Below are 24,067 nucleotides of genomic sequence, written 5' to 3'. Positions count from 1 at the left end.
AATTAGGTTCTTCGTTAGGAAAATTGAAGTGGGGAGACCGCGTGTTCGTGTTTACAGCTTTAAATAATTATTTTAGGTTGTTTTACGTTGAAAAATCGATCTTGCGAAGTGTCTGGAAAACTTGTAATAGCGGATAAGAAGACCTGGAACGACAAGAGATATCTTTTCGTCAAACAAGAACGTTGGAGTATCTTCCCCCGCTACTTTTAAATTATTTGAGTCCTGCCTTATCAAGGGAGCTGCAAAAGACACAAAAGTAAGAAGCTCAACTTTAATGGGGAGTAATGATATGACCACAGTCGCCGCATCCTCTGTGATCAACCTGGTTTCTTTCATGGTATCCAGGCGACAGAGGCGATAATAACTTGTGTGTGGCTCGCTATTCCTGATGGGAAGCGATAAGGCTTGTTGGCGTGGCGGAGAGGAAGAGCACTGATTGCCGTCTGGCCTCGTTTTTTCAAAGCCTTAGCCACCTTCTCAAAGTAATCATCGACTCATACTTTGCTGCGGGGACTACAAGGGGGTTGATCATCTAAAGAGCCAAAGACTTGTTTTAACTAACCCTGAAGTTGGAGGCTGTTGGCTGACTTCTTACACTTAAGTCTGAAGAATTTGTTGTATCTTAAAAAGAGGCTTGAAAATATTGTAGAATGAGCTTACAAAGAATCTCAGGGTCACTCTTAACCATCAAACGGCATGTGGTAATGAGATTGGTCTCCCTAATATCGTTATTGGTGAGGGAGGGCAATAAAGGGATGAAATTTGAAGGGAGGTCCACTTTTCACATGCATCAGCACACAGGCCTGCATGATTAATTTCTGGAAATCCCGTATGGATGGGATGAGTGTACACACGAGAGAAGAGCTTGTCACCGGCGACAGTTCCCTCGGTAATGACACACTTGGATGGCAGCTGCCCAAATAATAAGTCGACAAGTCACCTTGCTCCCGGGCATGGTCCTCAAAATGCTGAATGAAATACCGCGGCGTATTAATATTAATGTAGCGTACACAATGGGAAATGAAATGGAATATAAACAATCATTTAAGAAGTCAAAGACTGACCAAGGGTCTTGCATGCAAAATAGTAGTAATATTCGTAAAAAGCAGGGAAGGCTCATTAGCATTGTGTTGTTTTTTTGTGTTTTTTTTAAGGGCTGGGTATACAAATGGTCAAAAGAGCAAAAACTAACACTGGAATGAATGCTGTATTATTCTAATTTAAATCCATCATAGCATTTTTATAATACTCCGGTCTTAAGGAAAAAATGTCAAGGATGTCAGTCCGGTAGACTACCTTGGAACATTCTTTACTAAATTGCCTTGAGTGAAAAGCCTAAATGTCAAAACTGATTGTCATTTTAGAAAAAATATTCCTTGACTAATGGGTCCCATGACAAGAAGTTAGCGTGGGGTTGAAATGCACACTTAAGAAGTTTGATTGCTTGAACACAACACAAATAAAATGACAAAAAAAGCACTTTTTTTTTAAATACAGTTGATCGTCAGGCAATGGTTAAGAAAATTGCAATGCAAATTACAAACTGCACCTCCACTCACAATAACAAACTGCCTGCAATTAAAATCATTAGAATCATGAATCAAAAAGACTACGGATCATTATTTTGTGATTATAAAGTAATTTGTTGCATCTGAAGTTGAAATACAAAAGATAAAATGGATAGAATGATTTGATTTGGATTAAAAATCCGACACGATGCATTAATGGTGCGCCTTATAGTCCGGTGCGCCTTATATAAGGACAAAGTTTTAAAATGGGCCATTCGTTGAAGGTGCGCCTTATAGTCCGGTGCGCCTTATAGTCCGGAAAATACGGTATTCAAATAAATCAACAATAAATAATCTCTGTGACTACAATCTGCACCTCCACTTACAATAACAAACTGCCCGCAATTAAAAGGGCAACAATTTTAATTCCAAGGCACAATACGTTCAGACAGGGAAGGTTAATACTTTCCTGTTCGGACTTTCACAAGATGGAAGATCATTACCCAAACGTCACACTGGAGAAGCGAGAGAAAAGCAGATATCTGCGAGCACTCACAAACAGCCGCCGACGCAGCAAAGGCCCGCCGCGTCTGTATCTGATATAAAGTTAACACACTGGCGCAGAGTGGGGCCACCGCATTGAGCTGCCCTTTCGGAGAGATAAATGGAAGTACGAACAATTGCTCTGGTATCAGTTCTGTCACAAAGAAACCACTTTTGCTTACTGCATCAGCTGCTGACTCCCAACAAAGGTAGAGATGGATGAAGGGGATAACTGCTGGCAGATTAGTTACAGCTCATCCATATACAAGCCGCTTTCTTTCTTGGACTTTGCTAAATGGAAAATGTCGGTTTAATTGCTTGCTTGGATTCACAAATTGGCAATAGTTGAGTGACTTCGCTGGGAGATGATTCAGCAGAATGCTTGCAATTCCAAGTCAATTCGTTAGCTATTGCTAATCTATTAGTATGGTAGCACAGCTCCTGATATGTTCTCGAGTCATGTTAAAAATAATAATAATTTACACGCTGGCGGCAAAAGACAGGTGATGTCAAAGCCATTAATTCCACCGAGCTAGTTTTGCGCCAAAAACACTCAAGAGTCGATTAGTGGTAGTTGTGGGCGGGGAGTATTTCAGGCGGTAGACAGAGGCAGATGCTGAGATAAAGAGGGCGCTAATTCAATTAATGAGTTTGAGGCTGTTCCAGCCATTATCTGAGCTAGTTAAAAGTGCCGGTGCGTAACAATGCGTCTGCAAAACTGAGGGAAAGATTGAAGTCGTTACGCCAGACAAAGCGCCTTCACTCGTGTGTGTCCAAAACTTTTTTTGTACACCCGCCTTCATATTTTTTTTTATTATCTAATAATATCTAACCCTAACCCTATGGTGACGGAATCCCGTCTTTGTAAGCAAGTGATTTGATATGAGAGGAATAACAAAATTTATATATGTAAAATATTTATTTTCCAGACAAGAAACAAGCAGATGGATATTGAGATGACAGGGATATTTTTATGTGTGTCAGTTTAGCATGAAAGCTTTCCAATTGGATGATGACACCTATGGGTGGGACGGTGAAATATCCTCAGCTTGGCTCTGATCAGAAGGATTGAAAAGGTAAAAAAAAAAATATATGATCAGTCTTGTGGCCTACATTTCGGATGCAATGATCCTATTTGATGTTATCAGATTTGAAGGCCAGTCAGAGGATTTCAGATTATATTTTTTTTCCAAGAGTGTGTTGTTATTATGTCTTTTTAGTTGAGTGTTTACCACAAACTTTGATTTTTTTTAATTTAGTTTAAGGACTGAAGTACTTTTAGGATGAAGTACAACCTACTCTACATCTTGCTAGCTCCTCCGTTAACTCAAAATTGATGCTAGTATCCGTGTAAAGCGAGGACCCCTGTCATTTTTTAATACTTGGTATGAAAATTAGACAACAGACCTGTCGCGTTGAACAGATAAGCCGGTTCTGATCCCGTATTTGGACGTGTGCGGAAGGGGGCCAAGCAGTTTAATCTCGGGATGCAAGTGCGACGGATTATAATAAATTTGTAAACCTGCAGTTGGACGGGAGGCACAGATTAGCAACGATCCTGTAGGATAAAAAGTCGACCAGAAAATAGCTCCGTTGCGAATATTAAAATCAAATTAAGCTGTTTAGCCCAATTACAAAGTTGCCTTGAAGGGTTTTAATAATGCGCCCATTATTTTTAGACCCTTTCGATTTGATGAGGGCAAAGATATTAAAGTTAATGCTAGTCTATTTACATACGTATAAGGTGTTCTAAAAATCTGAATTCTCAAATGAGTGCAGAGAACAAAGATGTTTCGAAAACTAATGGGACCTTAATGATGCTGTGTCCCGAAAGCCCCGAACGCTTGCTCAATCCTGACTTCATCTCCGAGTGATTTATTGACTGACTGACACAGTCGCTGATGGGTGCTTTGAGCCTGGAGAGTTCTAGTCAGGTAATCAGGTTCAGGGGTCAAATGTCACCATGTGTCATTCGGCTGTCCGGACAAGGAAGATTAGCAGTGCTGATGGATGGATGGATGGATGGATGGATGGATGGATGGATGGATGGATGGATGGATGGATGGATGGATGGATGGATGGATGGATGGATGGATGGATGGATGGATGGATGGATGGATGGATGGATGGATGGATGGATGGATGGATGGATGGATGGATGGATGGACGGACTTTATTTATATGAATTCACTTGGATGGGGTTCACTGGAACCACAGTTACCAAAATTCGGAACTTTGTCTGTCTCTAACAAGAACCCAACAAGACAGAAAGCGATCTTAAAAAAAAAAAAAAAAAAAAAAAACACCATTGCCATTTTAGAGGAACGAAGGTAGGCCATGATGTGACTGACACATCTGTCATCGTGTCAGTTATGGCCCATTCAGTCTGTCTTCCTGCTTTGTGCAAACAGGCAAGGCAACAATTTGTAAATCAATCTGCATGACTTTGAGATAGCAGCACCTCAATTTGATCATCATTCTTGCGAGATGGGAACGGGACAAAAGGAGCTTTCAGTCATGACATGTTTGCTTCTTGGACAATTTGCCATGTGTCTGTGTCATGGTCAATCACAGCGGCTGAAGTTTACGACTTTTTTTTTCTTATAGTGGAAAAAAAATGCTTTAATTGCCTGAAATTTCATGTTAAAATCAACCATTTGAAATGTTATAATAATAGAAAGAAAATACAAGAACATCTGCTGATCCATTTTTATGAGGTTGACAATCTTTGGACTAAAAACTTTTTATTTCAGACACATTTTCTTGTCAGTGTTTTTGTTTTTGAAAGAGGAACGGATTGAGGCTATCTTCGGCACAGGAGCTGCACTCATTTCACGACAGGCTCCTCCACCCCAGCGGCAATGAGTTGTTTGCCAACAAGCTTGCCTTTGAAGGGAACGACGGAAACAATTTCATTTTTCCTCTCCTGCGCAGACACTATTGTCTTACAAAATATACAAGACAAAATGATAAAAACCGGCGCATCGTTGTATCATCAAAGCCAAGCGAGGCAGCTTTATTCATAAGGCGTATTTCAAACACAAGGTGCTTCACAATGAAAAGTTGAAGGGTATTATAAATATTAATCGGTTTCCTTTTACGCCGACATAACTTCCTAAAAAGCTGCGATTGTCTCTCCTTTTCAAAAAGATGGTACGCACGTATTAGCTGCCACTAGAAAATAATCTACCAAGCTCCCACTTTGACACCCAGCCAAATAAAATAGAGAAAATCCATTTCTGGTTAAAAGATAGTTTTTTTTCCAGACTATTATTGCTTTAACCTTCTTGAAGGTCACTCATGCTGATACTCCCATTTCATCTGACAAGTTGCCAGCATATGGAACGACATCAGATCATCCAATAAATGATTGAGGTAAAACACATCGGAGAGCGGTGCGCCATTAATTACGACATTGAAGTATACTCAGGTGTCATGGCGGATGCAGAAGGGCACGGAGTGAAAGTTAAGTGTATGCACCACCATGACATAAACAAATTAAGTACCTGCGACAACATCTGTTGGTACCATGACTGGCAGCCAAATATTAGAACCACATGCTCTGGACAAGCACTCTACAGATTGAAGCGTCTGGGAGAAGGAACAGAATTTTTTCGGAATAAAAAAATCCTTCTCTACTTTTTTTTTTTACATTATTTCCTTTAGATGTATTTATCAAGTCATTCAATGACATTTCATATGTTCCACCCTGTCACTGTCCACTCTGTTATTTTTTATTTTTTATAGAAATAAATCATTTGAACTTCTTCGCAAAATTATGATTATTATATTAAGGCAAATATCCTCCTTGTTGGATTTTATTTAGAATAGAAAGTGTAACTCTTGTTCACTGTCATTTCATTTTCATGAGAATAATGTCCACATTGACTAAAACGTATTTGTCCTAAAATGTATAAGCCCTTGGGGATGTAACAAAAAAATATGTTTTTTTTTTTTTTTTTTTTTGCTTTAACTTGGGTACCAAATCAAACGAGAGCGAACGAGGACAAATACCGGTCTAAGGCTTCTCCAGAAGAGCTCGCATGCATTGTGGTGACACGCCTACTGGGCTTTTTGAGCAGCATGTCAACTCAAGTGTTTGACGCAGATGGTAGAGGAGCCAAAAAATCAGTTGAGAAAAAGGCAAAAAAGGGGTTTCACTCCAGAGTAAAAAGCACCACCTTTGTTCCAGTGGCCTCAAACAAACACCAAGAGACAATCATTGTTTCAGACAGGAGACACAGACAATCAAATCATTTTCTGTATTGTGCTTCTTTAGCACTGGGAGACAAAGTCATTGAGAGATTTTTTTATATATATATAAATATATATATATTTAGATTTTTATTTTATATACCTATATACGTATAAATTTTTTGAAAATAAATAAATAAATATATATATATATATATATATAAAATATGTATATAAATTAAAATATATATATATATATATATATATATATATTTAAAAATATATATATATATTTATTTATTTATTTTTGACATATATATGTGCTAACATACGTTTTCAAGTGGCGACATCAAAATTCTAATCTCTCCTTGTGTCTGTCTGCCTACTCACATATCAGCGAGTTGTTTGCGTCACTTGGAGCACAACAACAGAAAACCCAACGTGACCGCTGTCATCGCAGATCAGAAAATCTCTATTTGTGTCCCGCCACTGTGTCAATTGGCGCGGCGGACAATTTCAGCGTCGCGACTTGCTCCGCGTTGCATCTCCTGTTGCAATTCAACGACATCACACAGCATCACCGAGTGATGCCTGCTGATGGCTTTATTAGCATGGCCATCCCTTCAGGTGCCAGTAAAGATTGCTCACGTGTGGTAGCAACAATTCCAATATTCTCGCTCTGATTTGAAGCTTGGATGGAAAGAAAAAAAAAAAAAAAGCACCCTGGGTACTCATTTATGGACACGTCTGCTGATTGAGCGCTGTCAATTTGCATTTGGCCTTTAAGACCAAAAATCCCAAACTACTCTAGGGGGAAACATCATTAAAAAAAATACACAAGCAGGCACTTGCATCATTCTCTAAACTAGCACTGTACGAGCAAACCCCCACACACACACTCGAGGAGATCAAGGCTTATCCACCCACATTGGTGGTAGGCCCACAGGATGATGAAGGCTCAGATCCAAAGTACCAGCTTATATCTCCAGATCAATGGCTGACCTCGCAGCCATCAACAGACACACTGACCAATACTACACGGCTGAAAGCCCAGCCAGAGGCGCCGCTCCAAAACACATGCTGAATATCACATCGCTCTAATGATCCCTTCCCAGAGGGCTCACTTTGCTTGTCCCATTTCTCACCAGCTCCCTGTAGATTTGTTTTTCATTATTATTTGGGCTTGTCTGAAATGGGTGGGCAACATGAGTCATGTCAAAAATGATGGATTGCAACATTTTGCCAAGTAAATAAAACGTTCAGGCCCTTAACATATTTTGAATTCTTTACAATTTTTTTTTTTTAAGATCAGCTTTCTTTCAAATTACAATGCAGGGGCGTAACTAGAAACTTTTCAGTGGGGTGGCCTGGGGTGGTCGTGCATTTAATTTCATGACTCCAAGCATTAAATTCAGTTCCATTCCATCATATTTTAGTACAAAAACAATGGACATGGAGGATGGAGCCTTCATTTTTCCCCCCATCTTGCTTATTTGAATACATGCAACTTTCTCAGTATGTGTGGGTGAAGCAAAGTCGGATCGAGTTACTGCATATTTTCTGTTTTAGGGATTAATGTCAGTCCAGAAATGTTTATTTTTAAAAGTCTATATGACAAGCACAACATTTCATCATTTTCCCCTCTCTCCCTATTTCTTTGCCTGGAGTCTGGCGTTAAAATATGCATGTTTCGGAGTTGGTGTAACAGCTGTCAAGTCGGGGTGATCAAACTAATCAAAGTAAATCCTTACGAGAAACATTGAGGATAATCAAGTGATTAGAGGGAGAAGTTTGTGATTGTCTGGAGGAGAGACGGAGAGGCGACTTGGAGCTTGCCCGTCGAGTTTATTCTGCCACGACATAATCCATGATTGTCAGCCCCCTACAGCACTCCATTCATCATCTGCAGGTTGCAGTGCACAAGCGCAGAAAAAAAAAGAAAAGTTGGGCTTGTATACAATCTTATAAAGAAATGTTATTTTAAAAAGTGGGAAAAGATTGTGGGGCGACAATTATAATTGAATAATCGTCGATTAATCGTCGTTTATTTTATAGGTGAGGCAAAATGGAGCACTGTCCATCATTGCCACCCAAATTTTTCGGAAATGTAGCCGCTTTGGTTGCCAGGAACACGTTAGCAAATAAAATCATCTCCTGATTTGTTCATATCGTATTTGAATTAGGCATTTTTCCTCCCTCAGTTAGGGCAGAAGGCTTAAAAACCAGAAGATAAAAAGTCAGAGCTCATCAAAAGAGCATATTTCCACTAATCTGAGGTTGATCAAACATGCTGCCCACATGCTTCAGTAATCCTTCCACACGGGTCTAAAATAGAAATTGAGCCAATGCTGGCCTTTCGCAATTCTCATTGCTGCCTTTACACGGAGCATGAAATACTTTCATAAGTTCAAAGCAAAGCGAGAGAGCGAGGGAAAAAAAAGGAATAAAAATGTCACCTCTGACTCTGTCGATATTCCTCGACTTGGAGGCAGGTCTCGGACCGAATGCACATTTGTATTCGACCCCACTGTGAGCTGCATACCTCCGAGAGAGGCAGTTTTTTTCTTTTTGTTCAAAAAGGACAATGGACAAAAAGCCAGTAAGAAACAAGAAGAAATGCCAAAGCGATTGATTCCATCCTCCGATACATTCATCAACTTGAAACCAAATTCCAGAAAAGAAATGTGACGGGAAATCGTTGGGGAAGAAAATACAGGGATTCAAATGACTTGCTGCCGGCAACGTGTGATTGCTTTTGGTGATGACGGGGTCCAGCGGAGGGTCGGATCTACATAGCTAGCGATCCCCGCGGGCCGCAAGCTGCTAATTACCGATTAATGAGTGCAAAAGAAAAAGTTGGTGTTCTCGCTGTAAACACGAGTGAAGAGGCCATGGGAGCAAATTGGGCGAAATAAACAATGTAAATGAAGGCTGAGGTCACTCCGCTGATCATTTCAACAATAAAATAAAACCTGCAAAGATTATTTTAATTGCAGGCAAGCACCCGATACCTTCGTCAGTCCAATATTAGATTTTCATTTGCATTCATCAGCAAAACTCTCCCCTCCCCCTCCCGAGGGGAATCCGTGGAAACATGTTGGATTGTTTAGTCAAAAATTACAGTACAGCTGGGGGAAGGTATCGTTAATTTGTTCGGGAGGAGACGGTGTTTTCATTTGCATGTCGAATGAGGAATAGCTCGGAAAACCTTTTCCAACCTGTTACGCCGTTCTCTCTGAGGCTAATGAGGCACGGAGTGGGGGAATTAGAGAATCCGCCGGGAGCCTTTAGCATGATAAACGCACCGTGACTTTACAGTTGGCCCAAAGGAGGTCCGAGCGAGTAATGAATTGGAGCGTCGCTATACTGTATGTGCGTTGGAGTGGACACGCGTGAGCAAGAACGCCGCCGATGATTGTACCGTACTTTCCGGACTATAAGGCGCACCTAAAAACCTACAATTTTCTCAAAAGCCGACAGTGCGCCTTATAGTCCGGTGCGCCTTATATATGGACCAAATTCCTAAATTTAAACTGGCCCGAAGCATTGTGTCATGAAATCAATCATAAGTGGCCTGCTGAAGACTATGAATCATCAATCAGAAAGACTATGGATCATTATTTTGTGATTATAAAGTAATTTGTTCCGTCTGAAGTTGAAATAAAAAAGATAAAATGGAGAATGACTTGATTTGGATTAAAAATCTGACATGATGCATTAATGGTGCGCCTTATAGTCCGGTGCGCCTTATATAAAGACAAAGTTTTAAAATGTGCCTTATAGTCCAGAAAATACGGTATATGTTTTCGATTAAATACATCCAATTAGCCAGTAACTCAGAGAGAAAATTGTTGATGGAATAGCTTTTTGTCCAACTGGGATGATCCTTCGGCAATGCATGTGCAATCATATCGTTATTTAAAGAGCTGACTGTGATGTTATCGCCAAATGGCACCATTTTGTAGATGATAACACCAATGGGGGAGATTTAACCTGGTCTCCTTTGAAATTTCAACAATGGCAACTTCTCCTGTGCGTCAACCAGAAAACAACAGATGCGCATGTGGATCACGGCCAATAACCTTAACTATCCCTGTCCGTCTTGGTATTCGTTCATCACGACTAACACTGCGCTGGAAGTCGGGACGCATCAGTGCGAGTGAAAAGATAATTGGACCAAGACGGGAGCAGGTCCAGACAACATAGTGTAAATTGTTAATGATTCCTTCTCTGCCGGGTAAAAACAGCCGCTACTTGTAAAAAGAGCCGTCTTTGGTCCCACTCACGTCCCACTCAAGTCCCAATTGTATTAAATACATGCAGGAAAGAGAGCGAAGAAAGAACTTGATAAATGACGGTGGCTCGAGAACCTCATCATGGAGGGTAAATACACACAGTCCATTCCCTACACGCCTGATAAAAAAAAATATATATATGTATATATATACATATTTTTTTCATTTTATTTAATTTATTTTTTATTTTCTATTCTATTAGATTTTTTTGTGTATATATATATATATATATATTTTTTTTTTTTTTGGTATAATTTTAGGGTATATATATACACACATATATATATATATATATATATACCCCAAAATTATACCACAAAATATAAATAAATGGTACAAAAATATAAAAATATCTAAATATATTTACAAATATATACACACACACACATATTAGATCTGACCTATATATTAATTTTTGTTTCAAGTTACTGTTTTCACTGTCTACGCGGGTATGCCTTTTACATCTACGCTTGTGCTGGGACTTCAAGGATGGTACAAAGTAAACTTTATTTATTCTAATGATTCAGTGTGTCCGTGTGATAAAAGAAACGCTCAGATAGTTAAATATTGGATTATCCAGGAATGTAATTACTGAGTTGGGTAAGCTTGCAGTCAAGTACTGTATAAAGTAGTCTTTGAAGTTGAATGTTTTGGCTGCTAATGAGGTAGTTTTGGTTGCACTTCAAGTGTTCACTCTCCCAAAGGGAAAAATAAAAGATAGCTTCTAAACAACTTTTGGGTGCTATGGACACCAAAAAAAACACAGATCTTCAAGTTCCAGACGTATGTTAGAGAGGGTGATTAACACGTGGAAAACGCAAATACTTTGTGCGGGGTTCATTATCACTAGAGCGAAAGAAAAACCAATGAAGCTTTTTGGCAGATTTCCCGCTCGCCCAGTGTTGACAAATTGCCGGGGCACCTTGTCACAGTAGCGCTTTGAGGACGCTAACGGTTTCATCTTTCATGATTTAGATCTCGGGCGTACGGGAGGCCCAGCGGAAATATTCCGTACGCCTTCATTTGCATCAAACAACACAGAGCAATTAAAGTCTTTTTGAATCATATTTCATGCCGGACAGAGCTCGATAGATCAATGACAGCCGCTTTGGTGTGGAATCACCTCAAACAGATGAGAAAATTGCAAGGGGAGTGCATTAAACAATCGGCGCAAAGCTACATTTAAGGTGTTGGCTAGTCAAAACAAATCGTTAGAACACTTTAAAAACTATTGTGACTATATCAATTGTGTTCAAATGTGTTTATATCAATTAGGGAGTTTTTCCAGGCAGATTATTATAGCAAGAAGATTAAAAACCTCGTACAGTGGATTCAGATATTAGTTTGTAAAAAAACTTAAATTTGGAGATGAGCAAAACTGTAGAACTCAGTTGCGGCGATATCAAAACCACGAATGTCCCGAATGAACAAATGCTAAGCGGTAGACTGACGAGTGGTGTCATGGCAACGTCGCCTGCGCTCGAGAGGGGGCTGTGGCAAATCAAAATCTTATCATGCACTCGTATTCTAATCTCTAATGCCACACACTAATCCACAAAATTGCCCACAGTTGATCATTCGGATGAATCACACTGAAATATTTTCCAACGGTTTTGTGCGTTCGGTGAGCCGTGCTTATTTTCAGTTTTAAAGAGTGTACCTATCGAGAATAAAAAACCTGAACAGGTATTTAGACTCATTTGTGTCACGTAACAAGCTATGTTCGCCAACCTCATATCACACCTACACACATAGTGGCATTAACCTGATTAGTTCCGCACTGTCCCCTGAGTCATATTACATGAGTCACAAGAAACATCAGTGATTCTCTCTAATGAATGGGTTGCAACAACACATTCCGCATGCTGATAATACTTTGAGAATTGTAAATGTCACTGTGCTTGGCTGAATCTTGCTTGTTTTTCCGACTCCGGCTAAATCCTTTTTAATTGTTTGTAATATGATTACTGCGGAAATTAGTTTGGAGGATCCGAGTGATGGAAGAAGTTAAGTTGAGCAAGCACCGTCAGGTGTGACAGAGAGTCAAAGCTATCGATTCAAATGTTCGCACTGTACGGATCAACGGAGAGCCACGCCTTGAGTCATTTCGTTTGGGGTCATAGTGTTCAATTTACCGTATTTTTCGAACCATAAGGAGCATCGGGATATAAGGCCCAGCGGGTTATAAGTCACATTGTTGAGAATTAAAGGATAGCTTGCTCCTTATAATTATCTGGTAAGTCTTGGCTAGATTTACCTCGAACAGAAAATTGGACCTGGTGGGACTTAGCAGTCACCTTATATAATGCACACTTGGAATTATCTTCTGTACATTGACATTACGGGAGAATTGCTTACCTGAGGGTGAAGATCTGCACTGAAGAAAGAGTCGACAGAGCCAGAAAAGCAGATAGAGTTTCTCTCTGCCGGATAGGTTTGGAGGCCACCATGACCAAAAAGTTATTGTCCAGTTTCAGTTCCGATAGTGGCTGAAAGAGTCTGACGCTTCCGATACGTTGCATGGGTGTATGTCCCGCGGAATACCCCCTCGGACCATGCTGCTCCGTCCGAAACCCGCTGCCTTTCCTGGAATCTTCAGCGTTGCAGTCACCGGTGATTGTGGGTTGAACCATGTAGTAGAGTTCCACGGAGGTTCCTTGGGCCTGCTCGGATGTCCTCTGCCTACCTGGCCTGACAGTGGGTGGGCTAAACCAGCTAGCAAGAGGCTGTAGCTCAGCGACACAAATCCCAAGTTCGCCTTTCAGTCTACATGTCCCTCGTACCTCTTGGGTCTCATGGAAGGCGAACATTCGAATGCAGGGCAGCTTTTGGATGGCGCTGTAATCATCCCAGTCTCTCCCTGCGATGTAGAATAACACTTGGACCTTCGGCCAGCTGGGATGAATCCTTTCATTGATGATGTATGTATGAACCTTCCAGTTAAACGTAAAGAGCGGAAGGAGGGACGGGGACGTCGGCACCGATGTGAAAGTCGGCAAATTAAAGGGCCCGGGTTGAGTTTGCAGCATCTCCAACGGAACGGGCTGCTGCACGGACAGAGGTCCGTAGCTAGCGTTGACAAAGGGCATCTGCCGAGCCTGGTGGATGAAGAAGGACTCTGTACGGGCCTGCAGGCTGGAATTCCTCATTAAATCCTGGTTTGCTTCCTGTAGGAAGAAAGCTGACTCAGCATTAAGGATCCGGTAGCTGACAGGCAGATAGATTGGCATCGGGTTGTACCTCTGCAGGCCCTCCGGGATCGCCTTGCTGTCCACCACTAAAACAGAGAAAAGACACAGCGGCAAAAAGAGGACGTTATCTACTGCTCCTCTTTTGTTCCGACAACTAAAACGTGATAAGACGTATATCTGTTTTATAAATTATACACGACGGCCAGGGAAATGCTTTCATGGGTCTTTTAAGTGAAAGAGCTTTTTTTTCTAAAGCTTATCAACAAAGCTCCAGCCAGGCATGAAATTAAAGTATAATATGAGAAAATATCAAAGTAATACACCACACCTTGTATGGAACAATTGTAGTACTGTAACATTTACGTGCGACCTGAGGCAATCATACAGTTCATCAATTCTATTGGAAAATGTTAAATAGTCATTCTACGGAGATCATTTTCTTGGGCTGCCAATGTTTCAACTCACTACTTGCATCGACTTTTCCATCCTGATCACAATTCTTCTGTTGGTTGCATTTTTTTTTTTCCCCTTAAAAGACGTGGTCAGAGTCTATTATTTTCCAAATACAAAAGAAACTTGGAGCTTATCAAAACAATCTGCGGAGAGGCAGTTTAGCAAAGATCTACAGGAGAGATCAGGAAATCCGTTGGCACTCCGAATATTTAATTAGCTGCAGCTTATAAAATACGGCAGTTTGATGGATATTGGGAAAAACACTTTCATTCGGAAACAAACATACCGCACGGTGTAAAACTGATTCGACTCGCCATCATGATTCAAATAAATGTCCGGACGGAGCAACGCAAAAGTCTGTTTCCTCCATCTCAAATAATGAACTTGATTCATGAGGAGAGCAATGCTCTCATCCCAGCAAGCTATTCAAGAGTTCATCTCGGTCCAGGCAGGAGTTAAAGACGTCTTCCTCTGTGTTTTGCGGCAAAGGAGCCAAATGGCCTCCTCCGTGGATCAATTAGAGCATAAATATCTTAACCTTCTGCATCTGTTTTAACTTGCAATTCGAGGTGTAATGAAGCAGCCAAGACTTTTTTTTTTTCCGGTGTCAGGCCCTGGACTGAGTTTATCTGCCTGAATTGATTTCCCAGCAAATGCATAAAAAATGAGAATACGGCTTTTGTCTCGGCGGCTGCTTTGAAAAGGCGATTGGCTTTATGCATGATAAACAGGCCTCGGGCAGAACCTAATTACAGACTTCCTGTTCAATAAAAGAATAAGCTTCAGTAATACATGTCAGACGTGAGGTGACAAAGCCATGGAAATAATAGTATGAATCATAAACACAAATGATCTCATTTGGAATCTTTTTGAATCCGTATTCATGCCATGCTCTTTCTTCTAACTACTCGCATATTAAAGTACATCTCCAACGAGTAAATGGAATCATCGTAAAAAAAGACGATGGCAGGTTAGAGTTTGATGCCCCTGAGTTGAAAGACGACAAAACGGGGCTCAATGTCAAGGGAGCAAGCAGATCTAGTTGCTGTTAGATCATATTTTCCAGCCGGGAGATTCTATTCCACGTTTCTCGGGGTGAATGTGACACACTGTCCTAGTTTCTACTCACGATGACACGGAAAACGAAATACGTCTGGAAACAAGTCAAAACAATTGTAACTGCAGATTTGGACCATTTTATGACACCGTTAGGGTCGTTATAAATATCACGGGTAAAGCCGCTTTGATTTGCTGCCGCGAGTTATCCTTGGATTTCGTGTCAGCAGCTACTGTACTTGTAAATCATGTATGCTGCCGGACCGCTTCGGCAAATGAAAAAGGAAATGATTTGTGGGGATACGTTAACCCTCGGTGGTAAATCTAGGTTGTAAAATTCTCGTGAGGAAACGATTGCTGGGTACTGACGGCGGGTTCGGGAATGTCTTCAGTTTGGAGATTCGGGGTCAACTTTAGAGGTTCCACGATATTAATTGTCGTATTTAAAAACATGTCCATGCTCAACGGAGATGTGTTTAGCTCTAAATCTCAGCCAACCCATTTTTCATCTCATCCTCTTCCATGTGTGCATATTGAAAAGCACTTCCTCATCAAACATTTGAAGTTTCCTCAACTTTCCTGAACACACTCGCAAAACAGATTTGGTTGAATCCGATACGCACCAAGGAGATGAAAGCACCGAAGTGGGCGCCAGATAAGAAGAAGCAGAGGTGATTGAAATTGGACAGCGTGAAGATTTGATGAGAGGAACATATGATGCGTAAATCGTTCACGCCTCCGGCGATCACTCAACAATTAAGGCTTGTTTTCTTGTCGGGATAACATAAACCGTGACGGAACGGTTCATCGCTCACCGATTGTGAGACATATGTTTATAATGTCTCCCAGGAAATAACCGCGAGAAGTGCGAGGAATTAGAAATGTATGTATTGTCCGATTAGCATTAATATTAGCTTCACTAATAAAGCAGAGCTTCTCATTATGCCAGCCGCTGAGGAATGTTTTGACGGATGCTTCAAGGTCCAATAGGTCTTATTTTTTATGACAAGAACATCGAGAGATCTAGAGACTAGTAAAATCTGTTTTAATATTTTTAAAAGATGAATGGTTGTAAAAATTCCAAGCAATATCTCTATTTTTTTAAAAGTGAAAACAATTTTAGTAATGACACAAAGTCTTTACGGGCCACATAAAATAATGTGGTGGGCCGTATCTGGCCCCCAGGCCTTGAGTTTGATCCCTATGTTTTAGAGATTTTGCAGTGATTTAACATTTTTACTGTGAATGGAAGAGAAATGACCTAAATAAGAGATTTGGTCTTTGTTGACATTTTCCTTAATGGTAAGTTTCTTTCCTGTTCAGAAATACCTCAGGGGACCTCTGCTCTGCCACTCATTTTGAGAGGTAACATTTTCCACATTTCAAACATCAGAAGTATTGAATTTCGGGGGTATGTACAATAAAAACGAAAAACATATATTTCAGGATGTTTCGCAACTTTACAAGACGTTTGAATGAAATGGAGACATCACTGAAACCACTCACAAAGCTGTTCACCTTTGAACTTTAGCTTTTGAGTTATTATTAACGCCGCAACGTGAAAATCGGTGTTCCAACGAACAACCCTTGACGCTTTCTTACATGGGCATCACACGGTTGGTGTTGCAGAAGAATAAAAACACATCAAGACACTAATCACTCTAAGAGCCCATCAAATGCTCCCTGACACAGCAAGAGAGCCGTGGAGATGCCGAATGTCCAATCCCAGCAGGAGGTTAATCGGATCCCATAAAAGCCAAGCACACCTCATCTTTCATCACTAGGCAACACGTTTATGCAGAGATCGATAGACGGAATCATATTTTGCCTTTCAGAGAAATGAGGAAAATTAAGTGATGCGACAGAGCAGACCAACAGAGATGAAGCATGCTTCAAAACTATCCTGGCAATCAATCAGTTCAAGCCATTGCCACAAGTTGTTTTCTTTCTGGGATTGAAACTACGGCCAAGGTGGAAGTCTCTTTGCTTTTTTTGTAAATCATGTTTTCAATGTGATGTTGGCTCACCAACTTTTTTTTAAAACTAAGAGAAAAATGTATGAATTTTGAGTTGTAATATCACCAAGTACCCCTAGATGGCAGACATCTTAGCTCTGCTTGCATTGAGTCTTATACTACAATGTGAGTAGGCTTAATCATTTTTTGGGACGTGTGAAAATAGACCAAGTCGCAAACTGATTAATTTTTCAGAAGATAAAATCATCATCATTGAATCATTTTTAATATTATTTTATTATAATTATTATAATAAAATATTAGTTTTAATATATAATAATTGTCAATATTATAATAAAATGTATTATTATCAAATGACATCACGATTACTTCATTGTTACTGACAAAATATTTTTTCTTTAGCTCTTCTTGATGCTGGCTTGATTAGAAACGTGATTTGGCGTCAGTTGACAGCGTTATTCTATGGATAACCGCATTACACTTCCATTCCTCCGACTTTACAGGCTCCTCGTAATAAAAATTCACTACTTGAAGAATCCCAGTGAGAGCAGTAGTGGGAAAAAAAATAAATAAATAAAACAAAGCTCCCTATTGGGCATCAGTTATGCCAAACTTGGGAAGCAGCTTCCCACCATCTCTTGCAAGTTCCCACCGCTTTTTCTGCACCCACTCGGGGGGGTTACCCGGCAACAGCACCTGCACAGGAAAGCTTTCTCCCTTAAAAACGCATCGGGGACATGAATGGCCCTTTTTATGCCGGTTCAGCCCGTCGCTTGTGGCCGCAGTGCGTTTGGAATATACAGTGTCAGGGCGACAGGAGGTGAATGGCGGCGTGGGGACGCACAATCGAGCCACGGGTTGTTTAGACGGGATGAGCTATGAGACGAAGACTCTCCGAGCAAATGCTGCTAAATGTGCTGAGGAGAGCAGAGGAGCAGTTCGGTTCACAATCAAAACACCCAAAGGGCTAATTGAAGGCAACGCTTTTAACTATGCAGAACCATTTAGATTACCTTGGAGAACTTATCAATGCGAGCATCCGCAAGTTACTAACCTTTAAAATCAGTCAAACAAACAGTGATGCAGGGAGGCTGCTGAGACTGAGGGAGACTTGTGTCATAAATAATAATGACTCTGTCAATCCGGTTCACTTGTTCCATACGCTGGGGATGTTTTTCGGAGTAAATGTAAGTAATCCAAGCGGTGGCTACAATGCAATGAGTTGGCAAAAAAAAGGAGAAAAGGTGAGGTTTGGCATTTGAAGCAAGTAAGAAAGTCAATAGACTCTGGACGACGGCCACTTCCTTTAAATAATGCAAAGCTCAATGTTTTTCCATTTGGTCCGGACGAGGGGCCGGACAGGACTTCCATTTGATTGCTTACTTTGTTGAAAAACAACACACACACACACAAAAGAAACGCACAAAATCCATTTCATTTGCAACGATACGAGAAGTTTTTTTGTTGATATTTATCACGAGCCGGACGAACAAGCCTAAAGCAACTTTCCACTGGCAAGTAACGGGGCGGTCAGAAATGAGATGATGAGTCCCCATTTAATCAAACAACTCTGCTCCAGAAATTAAAAGTCTATAAATCACTGAATAGGAGTCCCATTAGTCGGCAGTTTAGAACCTCACTAGCCTGAGCAGAAAAACATTGCGGACCGAGAGAAGCGTATCCATACTTGAACCACCACTAGACTCTCTCAGCAGAGCATCAAAACCTGCAGCTCATTCAGAATGCTTCAACTTGGCTTCTTAATGACACGAGAGCTCCCAGCCAGCTTTGAAAAATACTCTATAGATCAATTTTACTAAAGGTATTTTTAGGTCAGCAGATAACGAGCCCAGAGTTCGAAGCAAACACGGTGCTTCAGCATTTAGCCGTTATGCCGCGTGAAAATATCGGAAGCAGCCAACAGGGGGTCATGTCAGGTTGGTGTAGAGACGTTTTGATTCTGCTTAAAATCCTCATACCTATGATTTAAGTCTTTCAGAAGATTTTTTTTCCAAAGTCAAGCTCTCTTGTTGAAACTCAAACTATAAAAATCTGCCTTGTCTTGCATCATTTGAATGACAGTCAAGTTAGAATCTATCCCAGCTGACTTTGAGCAAGAGGTCCTTTGTACAAGTTTGAACATTCTATTAAAAGATTATATTATATTATATATATTATATTATAGAGATAACACACAATTGTTATCAATCATCAGATTAAAGCAAAATATGAATCGGCAAAGGTTTTCAGTTTCTTAATTGAATGAAACCGGCTCTTATTTCAGCAGTCTTAGCTCATCTCCCGAGCAAAATGAAAGGTATGCGACAGCCGTGTCAAACATGAATAATATTACCAAAAGTAATAAAACATTTGATGTCGTGTCGAAAATGACATTTTAAAAATCATAATCCTCATAAAGCGGATTTTACCATGACGTTCTGATATTGTACCGTCAGGGAAGATGATGATATTTTATATACAGGTCTAAGTTCAACTCGTCTATCCGTGAAACATACAATTTGTCCCAAAGTTGCCCCGAAAGGCCGGAACCACGAAAAAAAAAATGGAGCCATAACAAGTACGCATGTTGTCAGTAGGCTGCACATCGGGCGATATGCTTCTGGCACAGATATAATACGGCGTGTTGACGGGCAGCGCCACGGGAGAGATGCACACCAGCGACTCGAGTGAGGTGCTAAACAGCGCGGAACAGAAGCGCCTGGTCTATCGCGGCCCACAGGAAGTCAAAGACACGCAGCGGCGCCGGCTCGGCTCAAGAACAGAGAGTCATTTCGCAGCTGCTCAGAAAAGTCTGAAATGAGATGAACTCGGAGGTCTCCTCCTGCAGCATGCCATGCTCACGCTCCATATTTCTTTATCCACATCTTTCCACACCCTAAAAAAATATCAAAAGCACCACGGAGAATCTTTTGGTGAGCTTGCCGATTGGGGAATAGGAAGGAAATGGAAATAGCTATGCGAGAAAAAGGCTGTCGATTATTCAATCGGTGGTTACAGATTTGGTAATATGATATTATATATTATACGTCCTTGTTCCGATTCGTGCCGATTAATTGGATCGCACTTCAAAATATCAGGTGATGGGAAATAGAGAGTACGATGACGGTGAGGTAATTGAAACTTCTTGAGTTGCTTCAAGGTAAAAATTATTAATGGAAAAGAAAATGGCTTATTAAATTATATTGGAATGGAGGGTTTAGTGTTTTGCCTGTATGATAAAAATATCTTAAATACGGGCAAAACAGGTGCGAGATTTTCAGATTTTTCGATTTTCAGAGCATATTTTGAAAGCAAGAAATGGTTTGAAGCAAACAACCAAAGAATTACATACTGCGAAAATTAAAAATAATGGACAGCACAAAAACAAAAACAGTTTTTCTCAAATTTCAATTCACCAAAATCGTTAATTCTTTTGAAATACCCATGGATTTGCATAATCACAGATTTTTTTTCTTACTTTGGACTTTTCCTCATTTTTCAGGAATTTTGCCGAGTTTTCAAAAACATTTTTATTCATCTATTTATTTTAATGGGCCCATCCATGCTTTATAACCCAACGCTCTATCATTGTTGACCATCACAAGTGATTATCTCTTGTTAAAACAATAAACAATTTACTGTGTCCAATAAGAGTTAACCGTCTTAAACGCTAGCTTGAAGCGTTTTTCCAATCCAACCTTTTCTAGATCATAAATCTGGACTTTGTTTGCTGTGAAATAAGACATCCAAGATGCCCTCAAGCATACCTATGAAGTGATTGATGTGGACGCCACATCAAAATGGAGGCCCGCCGCTCGCCCTACACTGTCGCCCCACACGTAGTCACGTCCAGTTGTTAAAGGCCAACATTGCAGCTGTCAAAATTCCAAATGCTAAACTTTCAAAGCGTCAACACAATGCCGCAAAGGTGAAACAATTACCGCTGCAGGATTTTTAAAGCACACTGCAGTGAAATTTTAGTAATGCAGTTGTTGAATTTAAGAGCTTTTTACTCTCGGAAAAGGTTGTTACATGCATTTTGCATTTATTGAAAGAAAGTGAGAGAGAAATGTTTGTTCTTCTGTTGTAAACGCAAACTTGAGCTGTTTACCACGAGCGGCTAATTTAATTTTTAATGCTGAGGCCGGCTGCATTTGTGAATATACGGTTTAATCTAATAGTCATAAACTTTTGTGGTTTGTTTGCTTGAGTGATGCTGATGGTTTGTTTTGGTTTGTGCTGACCATTTATTTTCACATCCTATTTGAACTCTGCAGCCGGTTTGGTGATCCAGCTGTTCGTTTCGTTTGCCTTTTTTCAGTTCGCGGTATGAATTATTTTTATCTCTCGGAGGGGGGGGGGGGGGGGGGGGGGTACTAGTTTGTATGTTTGCATTGAAACACTAACGGGATTAAAAAATGCGAGGAATATGAAGATCGAATATCTTGACCTATGGTTGAGCGTGGCTGCTAATGAGCAGTAAGCTAGTGTGAGTTGCTATTATTATGCTCTGAGTTAGAACTTCACCAAGATTCAAGAATTTTTATTCGCCATATTTGAGCGTGCCAAACAAGGAATTTGATTTCCACTACATAGAAAGGCAAAAACAGCACTTAAAGAATCCATCGATTGATCAGTGTGTTACAAAACTCAAATGATTTGAAAAAGAATACTTAAAAAGTACGTGAGGACAAGCGGACTGCAAAATAAAATGCATTACAATAAACATCAAGCTGGTTCTAATATTCACTAAAGCTAAAAAATAATAATAACAGAGGGGGGGGACACCCTTGCCCACAAAATATTTTTCTCTCCTCCCGTGCCCACTGTGCTCTCCTAATGATCACACTTCTCTTGATGTTTCTCTATCAGCAGGTGCACAAGCCCCCCCCCCCCCCAAAAAAAAAAAACACGCATTAGTATTCACATCACGTGTTTGGGTGTCCGGCAAGCTGAGCAGGCTCTTAAGAGAAAAGCACTCTGTTGATGAGAAACAGATCAATATCTAAGCAGCCTGTTATCGTCCACATCCAAACTGGCATCCCCCCCCCCCCCCCCCTTAAGATTCTCCCTGCAATGATAACGACTAAGCACAAATGTGTAACGGGACGGCGGTTATGTAAGTGGAGATGTTTATTGCGTCCACGGTGATCATGCTTATTAGGGAGAAAAGAATATTCACACAAAAGATTTGACATCAATAGTTGATAAAAGGGCAAAAAAAGGCAGTGATTCAATGTCGACTGTTGATTTAAGAGCCCCACTGAGCCGTGCCGTGGCTCCTTTGACCACTCCTGAGCCCTCCTGTTTGGTTTTATATTCTCACTCGTGCGGCAAGAGCCATCAAAGATAAAAGCACAGTTGGTCTTTGTCACGCCGAGACAACAGTCATGAAATGTTAACAGCTTCGAGCGCCCGCCTCACGTCGGAGAAGAAGAAAAGAGTCCCAGAGTTGGACTCACCTTCAGCTGTTTCAGAAAATAAAAAGCAGACGTCAAAGAGTAAGCGGAACGATGTTTGTACTCGAAAAAAGTACAATATAAAATGCAAGACATTCTTCTTCTTTTAGAATGCTATAAAAGTACAAAACAAATGATTATTATTTATATTATTTATTATATATTATTATATTTATATTTATTTATTATATATTATTATTTTTATATTTATTATTTTTAATTTACGCTTGATCTATACGGAAAAAAATTCGCATTTGGATTCATAAGCAAGAAAATGGAAAGAGTAGTAATAGTGACTAAAAGTTAACTTCAACCCGCTTGGGTTCTGATTTAAATCACAGTTCCCTTTTCCCAAGCAGCCGTCCATCTTGTCAGATGACAGCCTGTCAACGGCTCCAGAACTCTGGCCCCGGATTCTCAGCAAGGACCCCCGTTCATAGTTGAGTAATCTCTCCGGGGCTCTCATTCTCAACTCAGACTCAGCGTGAACTCATTTCTGAGCCACATAGGATGTTTCTGAGATGAGATGTCTTCAAAGGTCAGAGGTCTTGTGTGTTCGTGTGTGTTTCCATACAAACATGGGTCCTAACTGGCTTTTGTGTAAATGTGGATGCCAGCAAATACCTTGGAACATAAGATGGTCCTGCTTTATAGGATTTCTGTGCGCACGTGTGTGTGTGTGTGTTTGTATATGTGTGAGCTCAGCCCCCGCTGGGAGCAGCAGGGGGGGCACGTTGAGGAGGTCCCCGCTTTTAGCAGTGCACACTCCTGCACACATTGCTCAGTGGCTTAACTATAAAACACAAGAGCGGGCACATCAAGGCGTGAAAAAAGCAGACCCGCTTAGGAAAAACTTCATTTGAATTTAAATCGGGAAATCTCAACGTGAAGTTGGCCAAAAAAAGGCCATTTGCATTATATGAGGAAAATCGTGCTCGATGGACTATTTGCTCTCAGCAACAGGAGAGGTTGGAAACACATTCTCTTAAAAACAAAAACAAAAAAACCCAATTTAAATCCAGACGCAATTATTGCATTCGTCAAGTTCTAATTTGTTTTTCTCGCCCATCAGCTCCATATTTTACCCTGTAATTATAGACTAAGCGCTCAGTGGGCGGTAAATGCTGTAAACATTTCGTTTTCACTTTTGCTCGGTGGAGTGTCTTTTAACCGGAACACGACGGGGTCAGGGTTCCCTCGGAACAAACAAATGTTTGATGCACGAACACCCCAGTAGAAAAGAAAAAATGTGAGACGGAAAAAATAAGATATATGAAGTGGTGGCGGTAGTTAAGTTCATCACGAGTACGGAAAACAAATGGTGTATTTGTTTTCCTCGCCTTTTGTCTCGTAAATACGACGCCGGCCTTGCTTTTGAGGATCGATGGCGTC

General features: G+C 40.5%; 1 protein-coding gene across 11 annotated transcripts in view; it reads right to left on the bottom strand.

Annotated features, from left to right (window-relative positions):
- The window catches only part of LOC148389539 (transmembrane protein 132C-like), an 85,422-nt gene that overhangs the window by 28,081 nt on the left and 33,274 nt on the right, over positions 1-24,067 (bottom strand). For 9 of the 11 annotated variants that reach the window (XM_088392688.1, XM_088392689.1, XM_088392690.1 and 6 more), the window contains one exon: positions 12,899-13,817. In XM_088392688.1, the coding sequence (XP_088248814.1) occupies positions 12,899-13,817 (919 nt within the window). The remainder of the gene's footprint in view (positions 1-12,898; positions 13,818-24,067) is intronic. The other 2 variants (XM_088392699.1, XM_088392698.1) reach the window with 1 other exon arrangement.

Source organism: Syngnathus floridae, chromosome 12 (assembly GCF_059516105.1).
Source record: "Syngnathus floridae isolate MCC-2025c chromosome 12, RoL_Sflo_1.0, whole genome shotgun sequence".
Classification (NCBI taxonomy): Eukaryota; Metazoa; Chordata; class Actinopteri; order Syngnathiformes; family Syngnathidae; genus Syngnathus; species Syngnathus floridae.
Note: the sequence above shows the minus strand (reverse complement) of the source record. Positions and strands in the feature narration are given on the sequence as shown.